The sequence below is a fragment of the Lytechinus variegatus genome, chromosome 12 (genome assembly GCF_018143015.1).
Source record: "Lytechinus variegatus isolate NC3 chromosome 12, Lvar_3.0, whole genome shotgun sequence".
Classification (NCBI taxonomy): domain Eukaryota; kingdom Metazoa; phylum Echinodermata; class Echinoidea; order Temnopleuroida; family Toxopneustidae; genus Lytechinus; species Lytechinus variegatus.
The window spans coordinates 20,003,038-20,022,114 of NC_054751.1; the positions used below are offsets into that span (position 1 = coordinate 20,003,038).

At 35.2% G+C, this 19,077-nt stretch overlaps 2 protein-coding genes across 2 annotated transcripts in view; one reads left to right on the plus strand and one right to left on the minus strand.

Moving 5' to 3' along the window:
* The first annotated feature begins 105 nt into the window (after nucleotides 1-105).
* LOC121425022 (dihydropteridine reductase-like) lies at nucleotides 106-7,850 on the plus strand. The gene is made up of 6 exons (XM_041620954.1): nucleotides 106-213; nucleotides 2,164-2,353; nucleotides 3,383-3,523; nucleotides 4,031-4,139; nucleotides 4,640-4,723; nucleotides 5,652-7,850. Exons 1-6 carry the CDS (start codon nucleotides 127-129, stop codon nucleotides 5,749-5,751), a joined length of 711 nt encoding a protein of 236 aa, XP_041476888.1. The 5' UTR covers nucleotides 106-126; the 3' UTR covers nucleotides 5,752-7,850.
* Nucleotides 7,851-12,986: 5,136 nt separating this feature from the next.
* The window catches only part of LOC121424728 (adhesion G protein-coupled receptor A3-like), a 36,469-nt gene continuing 30,378 nt past the window's right edge, over nucleotides 12,987-19,077 (minus strand). Inside the window, exons 16-17 of the mRNA XM_041620480.1 lie at nucleotides 18,779-18,845; nucleotides 12,987-18,372 (exon numbers count right to left, since the gene is read on the minus strand). Of these exons, the coding sequence (XP_041476414.1) occupies nucleotides 16,740-18,372; nucleotides 18,779-18,845 (1,700 nt within the window). The 3' untranslated portion in view covers nucleotides 12,987-16,739. The remainder of the gene's footprint in view (nucleotides 18,373-18,778; nucleotides 18,846-19,077) is intronic.

Genomic DNA, 19,077 nt, shown 5'->3' on the forward strand with positions numbered 1-19,077 from the left:
TTTTAATAAATTTCTGCATAATAGGAAAATTAAAAAGGTATTTGAATATTTTTCATATTTTTATATCAGACAGTATTTCTAAAACAAGAGGAATTCACCAAAGTCTTCAGTGTTTCATACATCAAAATGGCAGCAAACTCCCGTGTCTTCGTTTATGGTGGAAAAGGTGCCCTTGGTTCACAATTGGTGAATTTTTACAAATCAAAGAACTGGGTAAAGTGTTGAGAACTTGTATTTACATTGATATTACTTTTTTTCGGAGTTAAAAAAAATAACTACAATGAAAAATGGGGTCAGTTACGTTAGTGAATCATGCACACAAGTTAGTACAGTCCCATCCGTTTTTATATTTGTTGGAAGCAGCTTGCGCTGTGGCCTGGCTGCAGCTGCACCCTGCTGGGCAGGGTTGGTGAAGAAAATGTATACAGTCTCCGTAGCAAGGAGGCTCCTAGAGAGTAAATTATTTACTAATATATGCTTACTGTCCATGGAGCCAGGGATTCTATTATTGGCTTTGCACACTCATTCAATGAACAAGGTTATAATATAGGCAGTGTACATTGGTGTATACAGCCACACGCGTGTGTCTTTACCATCCAGCCACACGCGTGTGGTTATATCCAGAACACCTATCTGTGGATACCGCCACACGCCGCCAGTAATAACAGTAAAACGCGTATGTAGGTCTGACCGTCTATATCACGATCAAAATAACCTCATTTCTTCATTAAATTCTTACATTCTAAACCACTCTGATTTCTTTAAATCGTTTCAATTTCATTCTCACCGTCTTCTTTCCTTGCTTTTCTTGTCTTGTTACAAAAGGCCGCCTGTTAAATAGCAAATTTCCACACTTTTTCTACTTGTGTCGATTCTCTACTGACTCTAGGCTATGTGCGTGTACGTGCGTACGTACGAAACTCGGGATTCGTGCATGCTTAACGCTTGGTACGAAAATTATTTGTACCAAACGTAAACGTAACCCAAACTGTGTATGTCTACTGCGCTGCGCTAACGCTGTATGGGTCTGCCACCGTACCGCGAAGGAAGCCAGAATCCACACAAGTAGAAAAAGAGAATTTGCTGTTAAACAGACGACCGTTTGTAACAAGACAAGAAAAGCAAGGAGAGAAGACGGTGAGAATGAAATTGAAATGATCTAAGGATATCAAAGGGGTTTAGAATGTAAGAATTTAATGAAGAAATGAGGTTATTTTGATCGTGATATAGACGGTCAGACCTACATACGCGTTTTACTGTTATTACTGGCGGCGTGTGGCGGTATCCACAGATAGGTGTTCTGGATATAACCACACGCGTGTGGCTGGATGGTAAAGACACACGCGTGTGGCTGTATACACTGCCTATAATATAACCTTGTTCTCACTTATATCTCCACGTGTGGCAAAATAAGGGTGGCAATGTTTGGCTTATTTTCTCTTTTTCTTTGGGGCAAATGCTTGATTTTTTTACACTGACAGTTTTCATTACACCTATTTTTCATACTATGCTCTTATTTCAATTTGATTCTTTAAATCATTTTTTTCTTAATTAAAAATAGAGATCAAAAAATTAAAATTTTCTTGCCATATTACTTTCCACCAATAGAGGGCGTACACAAAAATATGCCAAAAATTCAAGTTTTTGAGCGCTCTGGTGAATACAAAAATTATTCCCAAGTTACTAATGAAAAATAAATTGCAACTGTAGGAAAATTAGTAATTTTGGTCACAAAAGTGATATTTTAATGATTTTTTGAAGTGTGTGCTCTGTACAACATTGGCATACCATAGTCCTACCTGTAGATTCACCACAGGCAGGGTGGTAGCAATGAACAAGTGGCTTTGCAGTAGTACAGAAATTGTCACATAGATAAGATAAGGCCTAGCGCCTACTGCCAAAAAACCTCACTTTTGCCCCCAAGATTTCTACTTTCCTTCTAAAAGATCCAGCCCTAAAGCTAAATCATGTAAATGGGATGTAAGTGCGTAGGCTAATAATATCTGTATTTCCAAAAATACATGGCTCTTGACTTATAAGGTATCAAAACATGCTTTACATATTTTGGGCTCTCTGGTAAACAATTTAGCCAATCTAACCCAAAAGGCTTTGCTGCCAACTTGGCTGAGCAATATTTTTTTCTCTCCATTGTTCCTTTTATAGTGGGTTTTATCTGCAGATTTGGCCCCCAACGAGCAAGCAGATGCTAATGTCATCATCAGTGAGCTGAATGTCTGGACCCAGCAGTCGGAAGAAGTCTACTCTAAGGTGGAGGAGGCCCTCTCTGGTCAGAAGTTAGATGCGATCCTATGTGTAGCAGGAGGATGGGCTGGAGGAAATGCAAAGTCCAAAGGTATGCTACTCATTTTTTTTATCACAAATAGGTATAGGTTTAATCAATTAAAAATGATGCATCTATAAGTTGAAAGTCATATTGGTCTTTTTTTTTGCATTTTAGGCAGATATTGTACCAGTGATTATGGGAATGTGATATCTTCATAAGATTGAAAGATAGTGTTTTTTAAAGTTTTTACAGATCCATTATTTTTCTACAATCTAGATGGTGAGATTTCCCTTTTGAAACTTTTTTCCCTTATGTTTCCTTATATTCTATCTTTTAGGGTGAAAAAAAATGTGATTTTTTTTATTCACTATCTGTATTCTGTGTGTAGAGTGTGCATACATGACAGTGTGAAATATGAAGAGGTTTAATTTCAAGTTGTTTGTTACAGTAAGACACATTTGAATTTAAACAAGAGTTGATTACATTTACTCTTTGATTTTGGAGCAGTAGCAGGGAATTAATCAGAAACATTTTTAGGCACTTGTAAACTTTATGCGTTGTTTAGATATATTTCTAGTTATTTTAAAAAAGTTAATTGTTATTACTTTCATTGTAGGAAGATTTTCTCTTTAGTTTGATGTTGAGGTCAGCTATGTCATATGTTGATGCAAAATTTTTGTCTGCGTTTGATTTTACAAATGCATAGAGGAATTCAGTGTGAAAGTCATTGAAGAAGATGTTAATAATGTGTGTAGATTATCAGACAACCGAAAATAACATTGATAATTTTAAATCATATTATTGGAAAAAAAATCACCATGTGCTCTCTTCATGAGATAATAACATAGTTCCCATTTTAGTTTTCAGATTTTCGCTGGATTTATATACCCTTTTGTGGATTGTTTTTCCTCTTATCAGGTTCTACTGAACTTATTGCTATCTTCATTAGATGATAACATGGTGTCATTCATTTTTTTTTCATTGTTTTCTTATGTCCCCAGTCAGCTCCTGTTTTCTTTTTTATTATTATCATATTCAGACTTCAGTAGCACATTTCTTGTGCACTTATAAAGAATTGTTTTAAATATATCTCCGTAGACCTGGTGAAGAATGCTGACCTGATGTTTAAACAGAGTTGCTGGACATCGGTCATCTCGGCTGGGGTTGCTTCCAGGCATTTGAAGGAGGGTGGCCTACTTCAGCTGACCGGTGCATTCCCTGCACTAGAAGGAACTGCAGGTCAGATAATAATTACAAGCGACCCTCCAACACAAAATTATCAAATGAATTAGAAATTTAGATTTGTTCTTAGCCTTATATACTAGTCTATAACTTGTTGTGTTTCATAGAAAAAATGCCCTTTTGAATGATTTTGATAATGTGAGAATGTTTTTAGACAATTTACTTGAAAAACAAGATTTTGAAAAATGGGTTCGTATGATGAGACCGGTATGCTATGCAGAGTTAGATCTAATTCCCAAAGTACAACTACAAACAGATTGACTCATAATCCTTATGAATCAATATAAAGATACTAGTATCATTGGATTGAACTTTATAAAGATTTATGAGTTTCTGGCTTGTAATGAGATCAGGCACATCATTTTCGATTCCTGAATAAAATGTAACTTGTAGACTATATCTGGCCCTGAAAATATTGAAAGATGATCTATGTCTAAAGTATTTGTCATGACTTTTGATTTAAAATCCTTTAACCAAAGAATGTAATTCTTTTATTAATTGAAGGTATGATGGGTTATGGTATGGCCAAGGCAGCTGTTCATCAACTCACCAAAGGTCTTGGTGCTGATAACAGTGGATTACCAGCCAACGCTACAGCTCTTGCCATCCTGCCGTAAGTAATGCAATGGTTCTTGTAGCTACACTTGTGTTGCCAAGAGAAATAATTTCAGGAGAAAGCCTTGAAAACCTAGATTAGTTTTCACTTTAATACAATAAGTGTAGATCTGTAAACCATGTTAATTAAAGCAAATCCCATGACCTAATCATTTGCAACCCATCTCTGATCTGCAACATTAACAAAGCAGTGAATGGGAATTTTTTATTTTATTTATTCATTATTATTATTTTTTTTTTTTGGGGGGGGGGCTCTCTTTGAATTTCTAAGGCTCCTTTGAGCATTTCAGGTGCAAGATCACCTGGAGACTGTAATTTTTCCCCAGAACCAATCAAGTTTCACCTTTTAATTAGGTTATAATATTTTATTGTAACTGCATTAATTACAAGCTTTATTGATGTCTTGTAGAGGATTGTTATGACCAAAGCACAAAAATGTCCATTTGCCAGAGAGTGATTAGTTATTGAACGCTTTTCCTTTTAATATTCTAAATTCAGGGTTACCTTAGATACACCGATGAATAGAAAGTTCATGGCCAATGCTGATTTCTCCTCATGGACTACATTGGAATATGTATCGGAGTAAGTATTATTTCTTTTCTCAAAATAAGCCGGTACTGCACATTGAGTGCTGCTCTCTCTTTTTTTCTTATTCTTGACTACCTATTGATGATGCCATTCACAATGACAAGTGACCAAAAATAAGCAGAATGTGTAAATATCAAGCATCTTGTGGAATAAGTTGAATAACAAAGAATTAGATTCTTACTATTAATTTAAGAATATATTTCCAAGTAATATTTTGGCAATATGATTGGCTTGGACCATTTTTGTTGAACATATATCATCTATTCTGTGTACTAACATTCAAATTCAGTTCACCTGCATATGATAACCCCCCTTGAGGGCGGTCATCATAGAATCGGTTGTAATTGCTTACACTTGCTAGCAATTATTACCTATAATTGCTATTAGTTTAACAATTAGGACAATTTTAATGTATGATTTCCAAATAATGTGTCATTCGCTCATTTAGTATTGTTGCATGTCATAATGTCCTTTTAGTGTAGACTAAAGCTTGTAATACAAACCTTGATATGAAGTACATTTTTTAAAAGTCAAACTTTGCTCTATTTGTAGATTTTGTAATGTATACCCTCACTGTTTGATATTCAATTTATCAAATTATTTTAGACATTCATGGAAGTTGAATTTTCAAAGATATTCCCTTTGTTCTAGCAATTGTGATTTATCTCCATCACTAGCAGGGGTGAATCAATAGTTTCATGAATGGGGATGCACTTAGAGAGGGTTGCTTGCACATCAGTTTTTACACCCCCCCTCCCAAAAAAAAATATGTATTAATAATCGAAAATGCTATCACTTCTTTGTCTAAAAGGTGGGAGTACATGCCACTCCCTCCTTTTAAATGTACACCTGATTGTCAAATACACCATACTCATAGTCATAGAAGAAGATATCATAGGAAGCTTATATTCTCTTTCTACAGATTATTGTACAAATGGTCTCAAGGAGAGGATCGTCCAGCTAGTGGGTCTCTGGTCCAACTTATCACTAAAGAAGGAAACACAGAACTTGTCGTTTGTTAGATATCTTCCACATGTATACACCAGCTGGTTTATGTACTCTTGGTCTAAAAACATTTGGTCTAATTTCCAGAAGGACAGTCTCCATTCAGGCTATACCCATTTTGGTCCACATTTCATCTTGTCTTAATGACACTTGGTCTATAATTGCCAGGTTTGATGACTACTTGGGCTAATTTTTTTCTTGGCCTACGTACCATTTTGTCTACTAACTAAAGAAGGAATTCACTCTAGGTATATTACATTATTAAAATGAGGTTAACCACACTGGATATTAATCAAACTTGTTTAAAGTCCATGTGGAAATTGGACAATATGGAAATTAGATGAAGTAATTGTACGCAAAAGAAAACAAGACCATGCTGATTTTGACTAACTGTTAATTAGAGCAAGTGTTAATAGACCAAGCAATTATGTACCTACCGCCCCACCCCTTCCCAATTACTACTATCCATTATATCTCAATGAGCATGATGCCTTCTCTGTTAATCAGTATTCATAATCAGGATGCCCAAGAAATATATTGTATCAGTGTGAATTATACATGTATGTATGTATGCGTGTTTGCTTACCGGTATGTGTCAAAGAGTAATAGCTGTATGTAAGACAACAGTTGAAGTGGCCGAATCCTTTCTTCCCCATTTAATGTCTCGTCTACATGTAGTTAAATGTATTCAATTATTCTTGAAAAAAGAAAGAAAGGAATCAGATTTGTTACATTAACAAATTTGTACGTCATCTTTCGTGTATATGTAGTAGGAGTAATATTTTTGTCGAAAGTGGGGTCAGAAATCTGTGGGATAAGTAGGCAGAGACTTGTCATGAGGTTTGATTTTATGTTACAAGATGGCTTGCAACTTTGTTTCATAAAGTCATTAAACATTACATAAACCTTTCCTGATAGTAATGTTAAGGTGTATTTGGTATAACATGGTATGTTGAATGTTTTATGTATGTAGTGTATAATGTAATCTTTTTGGCATATATGTCCAAAGTCATTTAAGACAATCAAATAAAGCTTTAAGACAATGACCATGTATGCCCCCTGAAAATAATTATCTGAAAACATAATTTTATTTACAAGATCATAAAAGGATGTTAAAAAGGTTGATAATAAGACCACAGTGTAGTTAGGTAATCATGACATTTGCATAAAATGGCTCCATTTACAAATTTTAACGATAATTGCTCAATATACCAAGTTCATTTTCAACAGAATTAGATTTACTAGGTTATTGGATCAGAACATTAATTTCTTCTCCATTTAAGGTAGAGGTCTAATTTAGGGTGTTGTGTAAACTTTCTATATACTTTCTCTTGTCAAAGGCCTACTCTATGGATGATTTCATAGATTAAAAAAGTTATTTACTTTATTATTGAAAAGGGAATAAGTACAGATCTTGTTAACAAGATTTCAGAGGTGACTAAGTCATGTGCTCAGCTTGCCCCATCAGTATTTGTTTTTTAAGTTTCTCCTAAACATTCCATAACATTTTTTTATAGTACCTATTTGTTTGAAATAGTTGAATATGTATTCACATTCGCCTGAAAAAGTGCTTTCATCTACTTTTGTGCTAAATACATATTGATCCAAATATTTTTATATTCTTTATCATGGTCTGTTTTGCATTAGCTGAATTAATTAATGAAACCAATTTTGAAAAAAATAATATGTCTAGTTATATCCTGGATTACTTATTTATGTGGAATAGTCTTATGAAAAAAGATGGGGGGATACAACCACATTCAGAATTACGTTTGCACGGGAAGTGATATGTAACATCACACCATTTTAATTGACAATATAACTAATTTCCCCAAGCAACCAGCAATGAGTGTATTGCTATAATCTACACTGGTGGCTTTGACCTTGAGATGAACCTAGCCCAACAGATCATCCTTTATGATACTTTTAGTGATCTGACTGAATATTTAAATCATGCCAATTTTAAGTGAATTTTCCATTGAATTTCTGACTTATTGTATCAGCTTCCTGTTTTCTTATCATATCTTTGCTTTTATTAATTATCTTCAGAAATCAATTGTATTCATTTTTATTATAGTATATCATATGTTAATTTGTGTATCTGATTTTTTTATAACGAGCATTATCATGTATAAATTGGAGGAATATTGTTAAGAACACAAATGAGTTAGACAGAGATTTATAAAGGCTTCTGGGTCCTGTTGCGTAAAGGTTACTATTATTATATCTTATATGGAATCCTTATTTTTGATTGGCTGTTAAGTTCTGTTACCATGGTAGATACCATTGGACGGCAAAGTTACCATAATAGTAACTTTTATGCAGAGGGATCATGTACCAGTATATTATTTTAGTATGTGCCACCAATGAAATGGCTCAGAGGTAACGCAGTTTGTTTATACATTATGCGAAAGATATGGGGTTAAAATCTATGTGTAGTTTGATACCTTTTGACTGTCATAGCCAACATAAAGTCAATCAAAGATAGTACTTTGTTCACAGGAAATAAGTTGTTGTGGCAAAAGCTTCTGATCAAAGAATTTATATAACTTAACATTTTAATGAATGTGCATCAGCTAAAATGATATATCTCAAGATAATTCAATTCTGAAAGACTGAAATTAATTTTGTTTTCATTTGTAAAGAAATGTTTTGTGGGATACAGTAGGGGAAGGCGGGGTAAGTTGAGCATAGGGGCAAGTTGAGCCACTAGCCCCAGGCCAATAATGAATGAGTCAGACATTGTGGTGGTGTCATGTATTGGTGACCCATAGCATAACCCCTAACCCCACCACATTGTTTTCAACTTTGAAACAAAAAGTAGTTTTTTAGAGGGAAAAATATGAATTTCAGCCAAAAAAGTAAAAGAGTGTGAAATAGATAAGTGCTTTATAAACACACACGTCTTTAAATATAATAAAGACATGATAACAACATTATTAGTCCAGGTATGGATCTTCATTCTTGTCATAGTCTTTTATATGATGGATGCATTATAAATGTGTGGATACGAAATTATGGCACTAAGTCTGGACTGGAGTAAGTTGAGCCAAACAGCATGGGGCAAGTTGAGCCATGGTAATTCTTATGGTAATGTATCTTAAAAAACAAACAAACCATAAAAATCAATTGAAATACTGGCTGAAAGGAGCAAATTTACATGACTGTTCTTTTCCTTTTAAAGGATGTTAGTATTTATAGAGAATTAGCAAGTGAAAAGACTTTAAACAAAAAATTGACATGCTGGTTCTCCCTGCATATATTTTGTACATAGTTTTTGTGGCTCAACTTACCCCAGAAGGTGGCTCAAACTTACCCCATATATGGGGCAAGTTGAGCCATTTGACATCGTTTTTTTCAAAGGTTACAATGACTTTCAGTGTGGGGATAGAAAGTTAAATATAGGTGGAAAATATTTCTTCAGAATTAAATTTCAAGGCAAGGTACTTATTTCGACAAGATTATTAATCATATCAATTCTAACCTGCAAAAAGCAAAAACTGTCACAACTTACCCCGCCTTCCCCTACATATTTGTAGGTTTAGCCAGAAACATACATTATGCTGCAGTGCAAAGAAACATTTTGGTTGAGGGAAATACACTCATGATGAATGCATCTTCAAGAACTTTTGACCATGATTAGCATATGTAGATGTTTTGTGCATAGGTGGAGTAAGAAATATGGATAATGAATAAATCATGGTGAATCAAGATAAGTATTAGATTATTAAAGCGATTGTGAATTTGATTTGTGGGAATATTGGTACGTGTATGTCTGTCAACCCTGTCTTCCACTAGAACAATCATTATGAACCTCCAATAAATATCAATCTATTCATTACAAAATTTTGGTTTTGTCAATTTATTGATTTATCTAAGTTGAAGTCTACCCAAAACTTGTGTTGATTTGAATCAGGAGAGGAAAATGAAAAAAAATTGCAGATTTTTTTTTTTAATTATAAGAAATAGATTTACAATGTTGCAGTAATATGCAGAAGCAGTAATCATTGGCTGGCTGTTGCAAATATGTTTAATTTCTATTGTGTTTTATGTGATATTATTGTGAGGGACTCCTCATACACCTCTATTGGAAGGGGAAACATTTGACTTTTTCATATCACTGTCACCTTATTTAACATTCTTTTTACTGAATGCGGGTGTTGCTCATTTACTTTTACTAATCAACCAATGTCTTTGGGTGGACTTTGAATATTATTCCTCTTATAAATCTTGTTTAGAAGTTAAAATTTGCCATTAACCCAACTAATGTGTTCCAGATGAGCGGGACACGTAATTCCTCTATATATGACCTCTGCCACTGCTTCCATCAGGAAAAGCAGTAACCTCTTCTCACATCCACTACACTGGCAAGACACCGGGGGGGGGGGGCACTCACATATATTATGAGTGCCCCCCCCAGCAAGACACTTCTTCACCACCTGCATTCTCTTGACTTAAACATATTTGGTAAACAAGTGGAATGCCTCTGGCCGTCTCACCTGCATCACGCAGTTCAATATAGCAGCAGTGCTGACTTTAAAAACTACTCTAACTCGCACAAGATGTTCAGTGATACATGGTTACACTTATGTCCACTTTTTATGAACTAGACCAATAAACTTACAGAGATATGATGGTTATTCAACAAACAAGTGGAATGCCTCTGGCCGTCTCACCTGCATCACGCGGTTCAATATAGCAGCAGTGCTGACTTTGCATACTACTCTAACTCGCACAAGATGTTCAGTGATACATGGTTACTCTTATGTCCTCTTTTTATGAACTAGACCAATAAACTTACAGAGATATGATGGTTATTCAACAAAAAACCCCAACATGGCCAAAGTTCATTGACCTTACATGACCTTTGACCTTGATCATGTGACCTGAAACTGGAACAGGATTTTCAGTGATACTTGATTACTCTTATGTACAAGTTTCATGAATCAGATCCATAAACTTTCAAAGTTATGATGGTAATTCAACAGATACACCCAATTCGGCTAAAGTTCATTGACCTTTGACCTTGGACATGTGACCTGAAACACGCACAGGATGTTCAGTGATACTTGGTTACTCTAATGTCCAAGTTTAACGAACTAGACCAATAAACTTTCAAAGTTATGATGGTAATTCAACAGATACCCCCGATTCGGCCAAAGTTCATTGACCCTAAATGACCTTTGACCTTAATCATGAGACCTGAAACTTGCACAAAATGTTCAGTGATGCTTGATTACTATTATGTCCAAGTTTCATGAATCAGATCCATAAACTTTCAAAGTTATGATGGGAATTCAACAGATATCCCCAATTCGGCCAAAGTTCATTGACCCTAAATGACCTTTGACCTTGATCATGTGACCTGAAACTTGCACAAAATGTTCAGTGATGCTTGATTACTATTATGTCCAAGTTTCATGAATCAGATCCATAAACTTTCAAAGTTATGATGGGAATTCAACAGATATCCCCAATTCGTCCAAAGTTCATTGACCCTAAATGACCTTTGACCTTGGTCATGTGACGTGAAACTCATGCAGGATGTTCATTGATACTTGATTAACCTTATGTCCAAGTTTCATGAACTAGGTCCATATATTTTTTAAGTTATGATGACATTTCAAAAACTTAACCTCAGGTTAAGATTTCGATGTTGATTCCTCCAACATGGTCTAAGTTCATTGACCCTAAATGACCTTTGACCTTGGTCATGTGACATGAAACTCTAATAGGATGTTCAGTAATACTTGATTAACCTTATGGCCAAGTTTTATTAACTAGGTCCATATACTTTCTAAGTTATGATGTCATTTCAAAAACTTAACCTCAGGTTAAGATTTGATGTTGACGCCGCCGCCGTCGCCGTCGGAAAAGCGGCGCCTATAGTCTCACTTTGCTTCGCAGGTGAGACAAAAAAAACCCACAAATTATGGCTAGCTTAGTTTTGCTTCTCCATGTTTAATTTACAACATAGTAATATGTACACTCTATGTACATATAAACAGAAATGCATAAATATAACAAAGATAATTCATAATACAAAAGAATACAATAATTCTTGTTGCTACCAAATAAAGATTCTATCATTCTTAGCCAAAACATCTAAGAATCGACTACAGAATACAATGCAAGATAATAGAACTGGTGAACAAGTAGCAAGGTTGCGTAACAAAATAAGAGAACTTCAGACAATAAGATTAAAGATGTATTACAAAACTGTTAACATTTATGACAGGGAATTTCACAAGAAAGGAATTTCTGTAAATAATCACCAAGAAGAATCATTTGACTCAATGAATGTATAAAATTATGATTTGTTCAATACAAATAAAGTTTAATACACATAAGAGAGTACTCTGATGTTTAAAACTTTAAAAAAAACCTGATTGGAGCTTCAAAGAAGTAAAAAAAAATAATGTTGACAAGAAATGTTCTAATATTTCTCTGTTTTCTGAATACATGTACACTGTTTTTACAGAATGGCATATTGCCAACTTCCATCACACAGAAATACCATTATCCCAACTCAAATCCTCATTTGATAAATCAGTTCTTACAAACATAGAAGCTACATGATTGCATATCATTACTTTTTTGTATATGCACCAAATAAGTTTTCATTATGAAGGAAATTCAATTCAAAGATTCCTAAAAAATCTGAATAATGAAAGAAAATTTATACTACTTTCATATACATGTATATGCAAAGTACTAAAACGTACAGCTGTATTGGTGATATTAAATACAAAATTGTATTAAAAATATAACAAGAACTCCAAAGAAATCAAAATTGGGTTATAGCAACATGAGTTGTAACAAGAATAGAAGTTGAAAATTCTTTACATAGAAGCCCATTTGTCCAAACTGTGGATGGCAGAGGTGCTAGAGAGTTAATGAACCCCACCACAAAATGCACTCCTTTATGCCGAGTGTTGAATGTAGACGACACTACAATGTCAAGCGAACCCAGAAAAACCAACTTTATTGAATATATGTTATCACCTGACTTCTTAATTATATATCTATAATATGGCAAATCTTGAACACTTTTAAATATGTTCATTTTCTGGAGGGGTTCAATCTATTTTCAGCACCACTGTAACTTAAGACATGGCTTGCATGTAAGACTGTGCTTAATTATGGAAAGCCCCCCCCCCCAAAAAAAAAGAATAATAATAATAATAATAATAAACAAAAAAAAAGATAATAATAAATAAATAAAAAATAAATAAAATATCACCTGTTTTTAGATACACAGTATGTTTGCAGGTTTACTGGTGGGGGTTTCTATACTGCTTACATGGTAAAGAATATCACTGGAGTTATCATTCCCAGACAAATTCTAATTATTTAAATGCTACAACAGTCTAATAAAGCTATAAACTTCTTATTATTCTAATTAACCCAGAGGTTAAGAATAGAACCATATGGTTCAAGCAGACAACAGACTAAAGTTGAAAATGCAATAAACATGGCAAGTTGGATGCCTTATAAAAATCAATTCCCGTTTAAAAAGAAAACAAATGAAAGACAACAACAACTTCAAAATTTGATAAACAATATTTGATTAACAATGTGGCAAGTGGATCCTGATAATGTTGTGCTATCTTTTTTATGTACACAAATGAGAATAAAAATCACGAAACTATAGTAATCTCCACATTCTTTCCTTATTTCTCATTTCCATTGTAGACCAACAAAACAGATTGATTATACAAAGACATTACTGCATTTAGAATCAAAGTTAAATGACACGTCCGTCACCACTTCATTACATGCCATGAGAGATGGAAATATGGAGAACAAAAAAAAGCATACAAATTGTTTGCAAACATAAGGTTTTGTCTTAAATATCAATGACTTTTCTTGGTGATCCTAGTTTTTTCTGTATTTTAAAAATCTTTTTCCTACCCCCACCATCATCTCTCCCTATCTCTCTCTCTGCTTGTGTAATCTTCATTTTATCAGTGTCATTCTTTCATCCCATTTTGAAAACAATAACAGAACATGAACACGTCTAATCCAAAGAAATACTAATGAGTTGATATAACCCTTCCATCAGGGGCCCGTTGCAGAAAGAGTTGCAATCAATCGCAAGTCTAAAAATCATGCGCAAGTCCCAAATGCGCGTTCTTGATTGGTCGAAAATGAAATTGCGCATGATTTTTAGAGTTGCAATCAATCTGCAAGATCTGCAATCAGATCTGCAAGGTCGAGTTCCTGCAGGCCACTACAAACCCTGTACATGTAACTCTGAATACATGGACATCGTATCAAAGACAATCACGACTAGTCTACAATATTCATATGTACATTTGACGCATATGCACTGTACATGGTAGCATTCTGATGTACATATCAGTTGTACTCAAGATGACCATATTAAAGAGGATAGGGGAGAAAAAAAACATTGATTTGTGAGTATACTTATCTGAATACTACACATAAGATAAAATAGAATTGGGTGCCACAGTACTGTCCTACTTAAACAAAAGGAAGCAAGTGTCATATCAACTAGAACTGATTTTTTTTATGCATTCATATTTTAAAAATTGATTTGTCATTGAAGTCAAATTAATAGAAACACTGATGCTGCTATGATATATGGAAGGTTAACTACCATGCCAACGCATTGATGTCTATGTAAATGACAGAATTATTTTGCTCTTTTACAGGAAATTACACTTATGCTACAACTGTACCTGTATCCTTTTGTCAAAATAGGACAGAGTAAAAGTGCTGAAATACTGCAATGGTGGAAAATTTACTCATTCGCTTGCAGATTCATACAACCATCACAAGCACACATGGCATACTGCCTGAATGTATCAGACATGCATGCCTCAATTCAATAAAGAAAAAAATGATAATCAAAATGTCCAAGGTGACAGCATCAAACTGTATCAACAATTCTAAGATTAGGTGATAAAAACTTGTAACCGTCTCAAAACATCAAAAACTGAATACTTTCTGTGTAGGTTTCATGTTCAGTAACAAAGCTACATTTTTCTATAGCAAATTCATGCTTTCAAGATCTTTTTTTCTTTGAAACAATGGTTCCTGCTGTCATCAAATTCAGTAATGCATTTGTGACATGTGGTGACAACTGCCCATGCAGAATTCATCCAAAATGTTTCCAAATACATTTTTTAAGTAACATGTAAATCATCTCATAAAGGACCTATTACATGCAATATATATTCATTTTTTTGGGGGGGAGGGGGGTCTTTTTTCATTGCCCATTCTTGGCATTGAAATGAATGGAATAAAAAAGTTGAAAATGAAGAAGAAATCAAGGTGAAATATTTTTTTAATGATTTTTGCAGATTACAGCTTTATCTATTTAATTAAATAGTCCAACTATCTGAAATAGTCACTGATCTCAATGATATAATATTAAAAAATGAAATCTATTGTAAAACTAATTGTCAATGAAAAAAAAAAACTTTTATAATTAATTGTAAACTTCAATTGCATTTCCTTATGTTCAAATGGCAATGTTGAAATTGCATGCCTCTGTAAAAAATGATAATAATTTACTTGATGGGTACAATCCAAACTTTAATGGCATCTATTTGAGTGAAGCAATCAATAACATAACAAAATGATACATGATGAGATCGAATCACATTAATTTTGCACTTACTAAAACAATTTACTTTGCAGATAAATGAGATATCAAATTGACATGAATGGCGTATTAAGATCCATTTGCTTAACCTTTTGTCATTTTGGATGTCATATATATATATATATATATAAAGCATGAATAGTGCAATGAACCATTCCATGCTTACATGAACAAATTTACCTACTAGGCAGAGATCACAAGGAAATATATATGAATAGTACTTGTTTGTAATGAATACATTTAGGCATAAGCTACTGTGCAGAAGTACTGGAGTGAACTTTTACCAATTACATGTACACATGATAAAGGAAAACATGATAGTAAAACATCATTTGGAACAACATGATTTCGTACTATGTATCAATTGATTTAGGCTGGCATGATAGAGATAAAAGATCTTCACTCTTTTTTCTTTTTTTGTCTATGTAAAATGGTTTTCAAAAAAAAACATTGCACAGCAAATTGGCTCACAAAAAATAGCAGATTATAAAAAAGGGAAGTGTGTCCCATTTGTTGCAACTAAGGATTAAATGCTTTCATATTTCTATCAATTATCTAAAACTATTATGAATACATGATTTGATATGCTATGCCTTTGGAAGTTCATTTTAAAGTTCATTTGAAAATAAGTAGCTAATTGTTTAATGTACACATGATTGTATTTTTCTTTTTATAGTTTCAAAATATTTTTTCTTCAAAAGCTTCCTACAAAAATAAAAAATAAAAAACAAAAATAAAAATAAAACCAGCATTTATCAAACATTTTCTTAGGTGAATTGACTTGCAAATGACCATGCATTCACTAAATAAATACAAGTATTTTATGCTTGCAAGCAAATCAAAGTTCACATTGATCACTTTGTATTTAAGTATGTGAATAAACAAAAAAAACATACTCCATTGTTTTGGGGGGCAGGATGGCTTAAGATGTAAGAGGCAGACCAGATAAAAGCAAATACATGCTAACAAGGGCATAAGGTAATGTATCACATAACATTCCACATCTAACTATCAGTACCCCCAATGGAAATGTGCATTGAACACAAATAGGTTAAAACAAGATCTTTGCCCATTTGTAAAAATACATGTATACAGTATGGGTGAATAATACTATGGGCTTGGCATTGATCATGACTAATATAAAATCTGAACTACATTATATATCTGTCAAGAAGTATAAACAAATTCTGAACAGACAGGTTCTTGGAACCTCCCCACATCATTTCAGCCAATATATAAGGTGAAAACATTGCAAGTCAGTGCTATTGAAATATACATATGAATACTTGTCAGCATGTTATGTACTGATCAACATCATAAGACAACATGTATAAAATACAATGAATACAAGAAGATTCTTAAACAAATAACTCAAACACTAGTTTCTCTCTTGTCTCCACTTAGACCATTTTGTGACATCTGGTAATCTTTTGAAGTCAGCACTCGACTGTGGTCTGATTCGCCACCATTAACATGCTCCGCCTCCATTCGCATGTTTCCTCCAATCAGAGCCTGGCTTTCAGGGAGCACCTCTTCATACGTTGGTGGCTTTCCAATATTCGGTCTATGAGTTCTTTCTAAAAGAGGATTCATTTCTACAATAGGGTATTCTGCAATGTCCTCATGTCGGGGAAGGTGATCCCGAGAAGAATTCTTTGAGGCAGAGCCTTTGCGTAGTTCTTCCCGCGATTGCTTCTTACCAGACATTGCCCGCGGCATGCTGCCATCATGCGGGCAATCTATGTAATGTTGCCGGACCGGCTGCACAAACCCTGTCCTGTCTCTTACGTAACGCTCGCTGGATGCAGTGCTACGAGGCAGCGAGTTCTCCCTGAGTGCATCCCAGGATTGCGTGGTACAGAGAGCCTCAGGCTGGGCGTGCAATCCCAACCCGGAATGGCTGCTGTGCAGTTCTTGAGTAAGCGGCACCATGCGAGGCTGGCTCCCCATGTAATGCATATGCTGAGGTAGATAAGAGTTGCTGCTAGCAGGGCTTTGATGGTTGGTGTCAACCTGATGCATGTGGGTGATTGGGAAACTGGAGTTGCTGCCCGTCCGTCCCGCCCCATTGGGTAACATGGGCACCATGGGTGGCGGAACGGCTATCCCTTCCTGGCCATCCCGCGAAACCTGCGAGTAACGAGAATGTTTGTGGTTCTTACTACGGCTACGCGCCTGCTTGTGGTACCGTTGGGCGTAACCGTTGCTTCGGTGCTTGTCATAGTTATGCACACGCCCTGCATTGTCCTGCGTGCTACTGTCTATTGAGGCATCGGTGCCTGTGTTTGTATGTGACGGTACATAGTTACACTTTGATGTCTTTCGTGACCCTGACACTACCGACGGATACGAGTGATTGGTGTTATTGGACTTGTTTGTTACATTAGAATCCACACTGCTTGCCGATTGTCTCCTCTGTACCACATGGCCGTTATTACTACTCTGGTTGGTTTGACCAGACGTCACTGCAACCGTATACCGATCCTTTTGCGTGCAACCACAAGTCTTCTTCCAGTTGTACTTGACATCACTACGCATTCCACAATTGTAAACGAAGATGAACAGGCCGAGTGCTACAGCAGTACCAGCGTACAGATAGCAAAAAATCATGGCAAGGAAGTCTGCTTGAGTGACGGCTAGAGCTCCAAAGGTCCAGGTCCCCACAAATCCCAGCAGCATCAGAACAGCTGCAGTAATCTGCTTGGCAAAAGTGTACTCAGAATCCATGACACTGGACATTCCAGAGATTCCTGTACGATGCGTAACGACCGACTCGTTGTCCGTACCGGTCTGTCTGTCCATTCCATTCTCTCCTCGGTGGTTTGGTAGGTCCTTGTGATCGGGGTTCTGGTCTCGAAGCTCATAGGCTTGCAGCTGGGCCATAGAGGGTGCCCTGTTGACGTGCATAGAAGCCCAGACAAACATGGCACAAGTGAGGCTAACCATGGCTGCTGCTATGCCAAAGAAGGCTGCCAGGCTCACTGTAAAATCTGCAATCCAGCAACTGAAAACAGAAAAAAACGGATACAATTTAAATAGTAGAGGGCAACTGGCCGACTTTCTTGAGAAACCAAACTAAACATCTGATTCATTGTAAATCTACACAGATTAAGATATATATTGATTATATTAATCATTTGACTTAATTTTTACTAACCACGGTAAACACTTACAAAGTGTCCCTCCCGCTTCACCCCCCCCCCCAAAAAAAAAAAAAAAAAAAAAACACCTGCTTCTCTAAAAAGCAAACACTCCTGTTCCACAATTAATTATATCATTATGTTCAGGAAAATCTTACAAAACCATCACAGAAAACCCAAGCGATTTCACCAAATGATGAAGTTTGCAATACATCAGTGTATTTCATCCATAAACCTCCCCCTCGTTCAAGGAATGTCTCAACTACTTACATTTCAGAGCCACCATAGATGTCTGGAGATGCAGCAACTGTAATGCCCACTACAATCATAGGAATGCCTGTAAAAATATAATACATCAGAAACCCAAATTAGGTTTGCAAAAGCTTTTCACAAACGCATGAAAAATTGAAATGCCTGAAATTGTTATCGCTGGATTAAAATATAATACATGAACAGTTCTTCATTTCACAAGGACCTTATGTGATTTTTTTCTTCCTCTCTCCTTTTCTTTGGTTCCCTCCCTGTTCATGCATGTCTCTAAAGCCTATTTTAACAAAATTAAGAGTCAG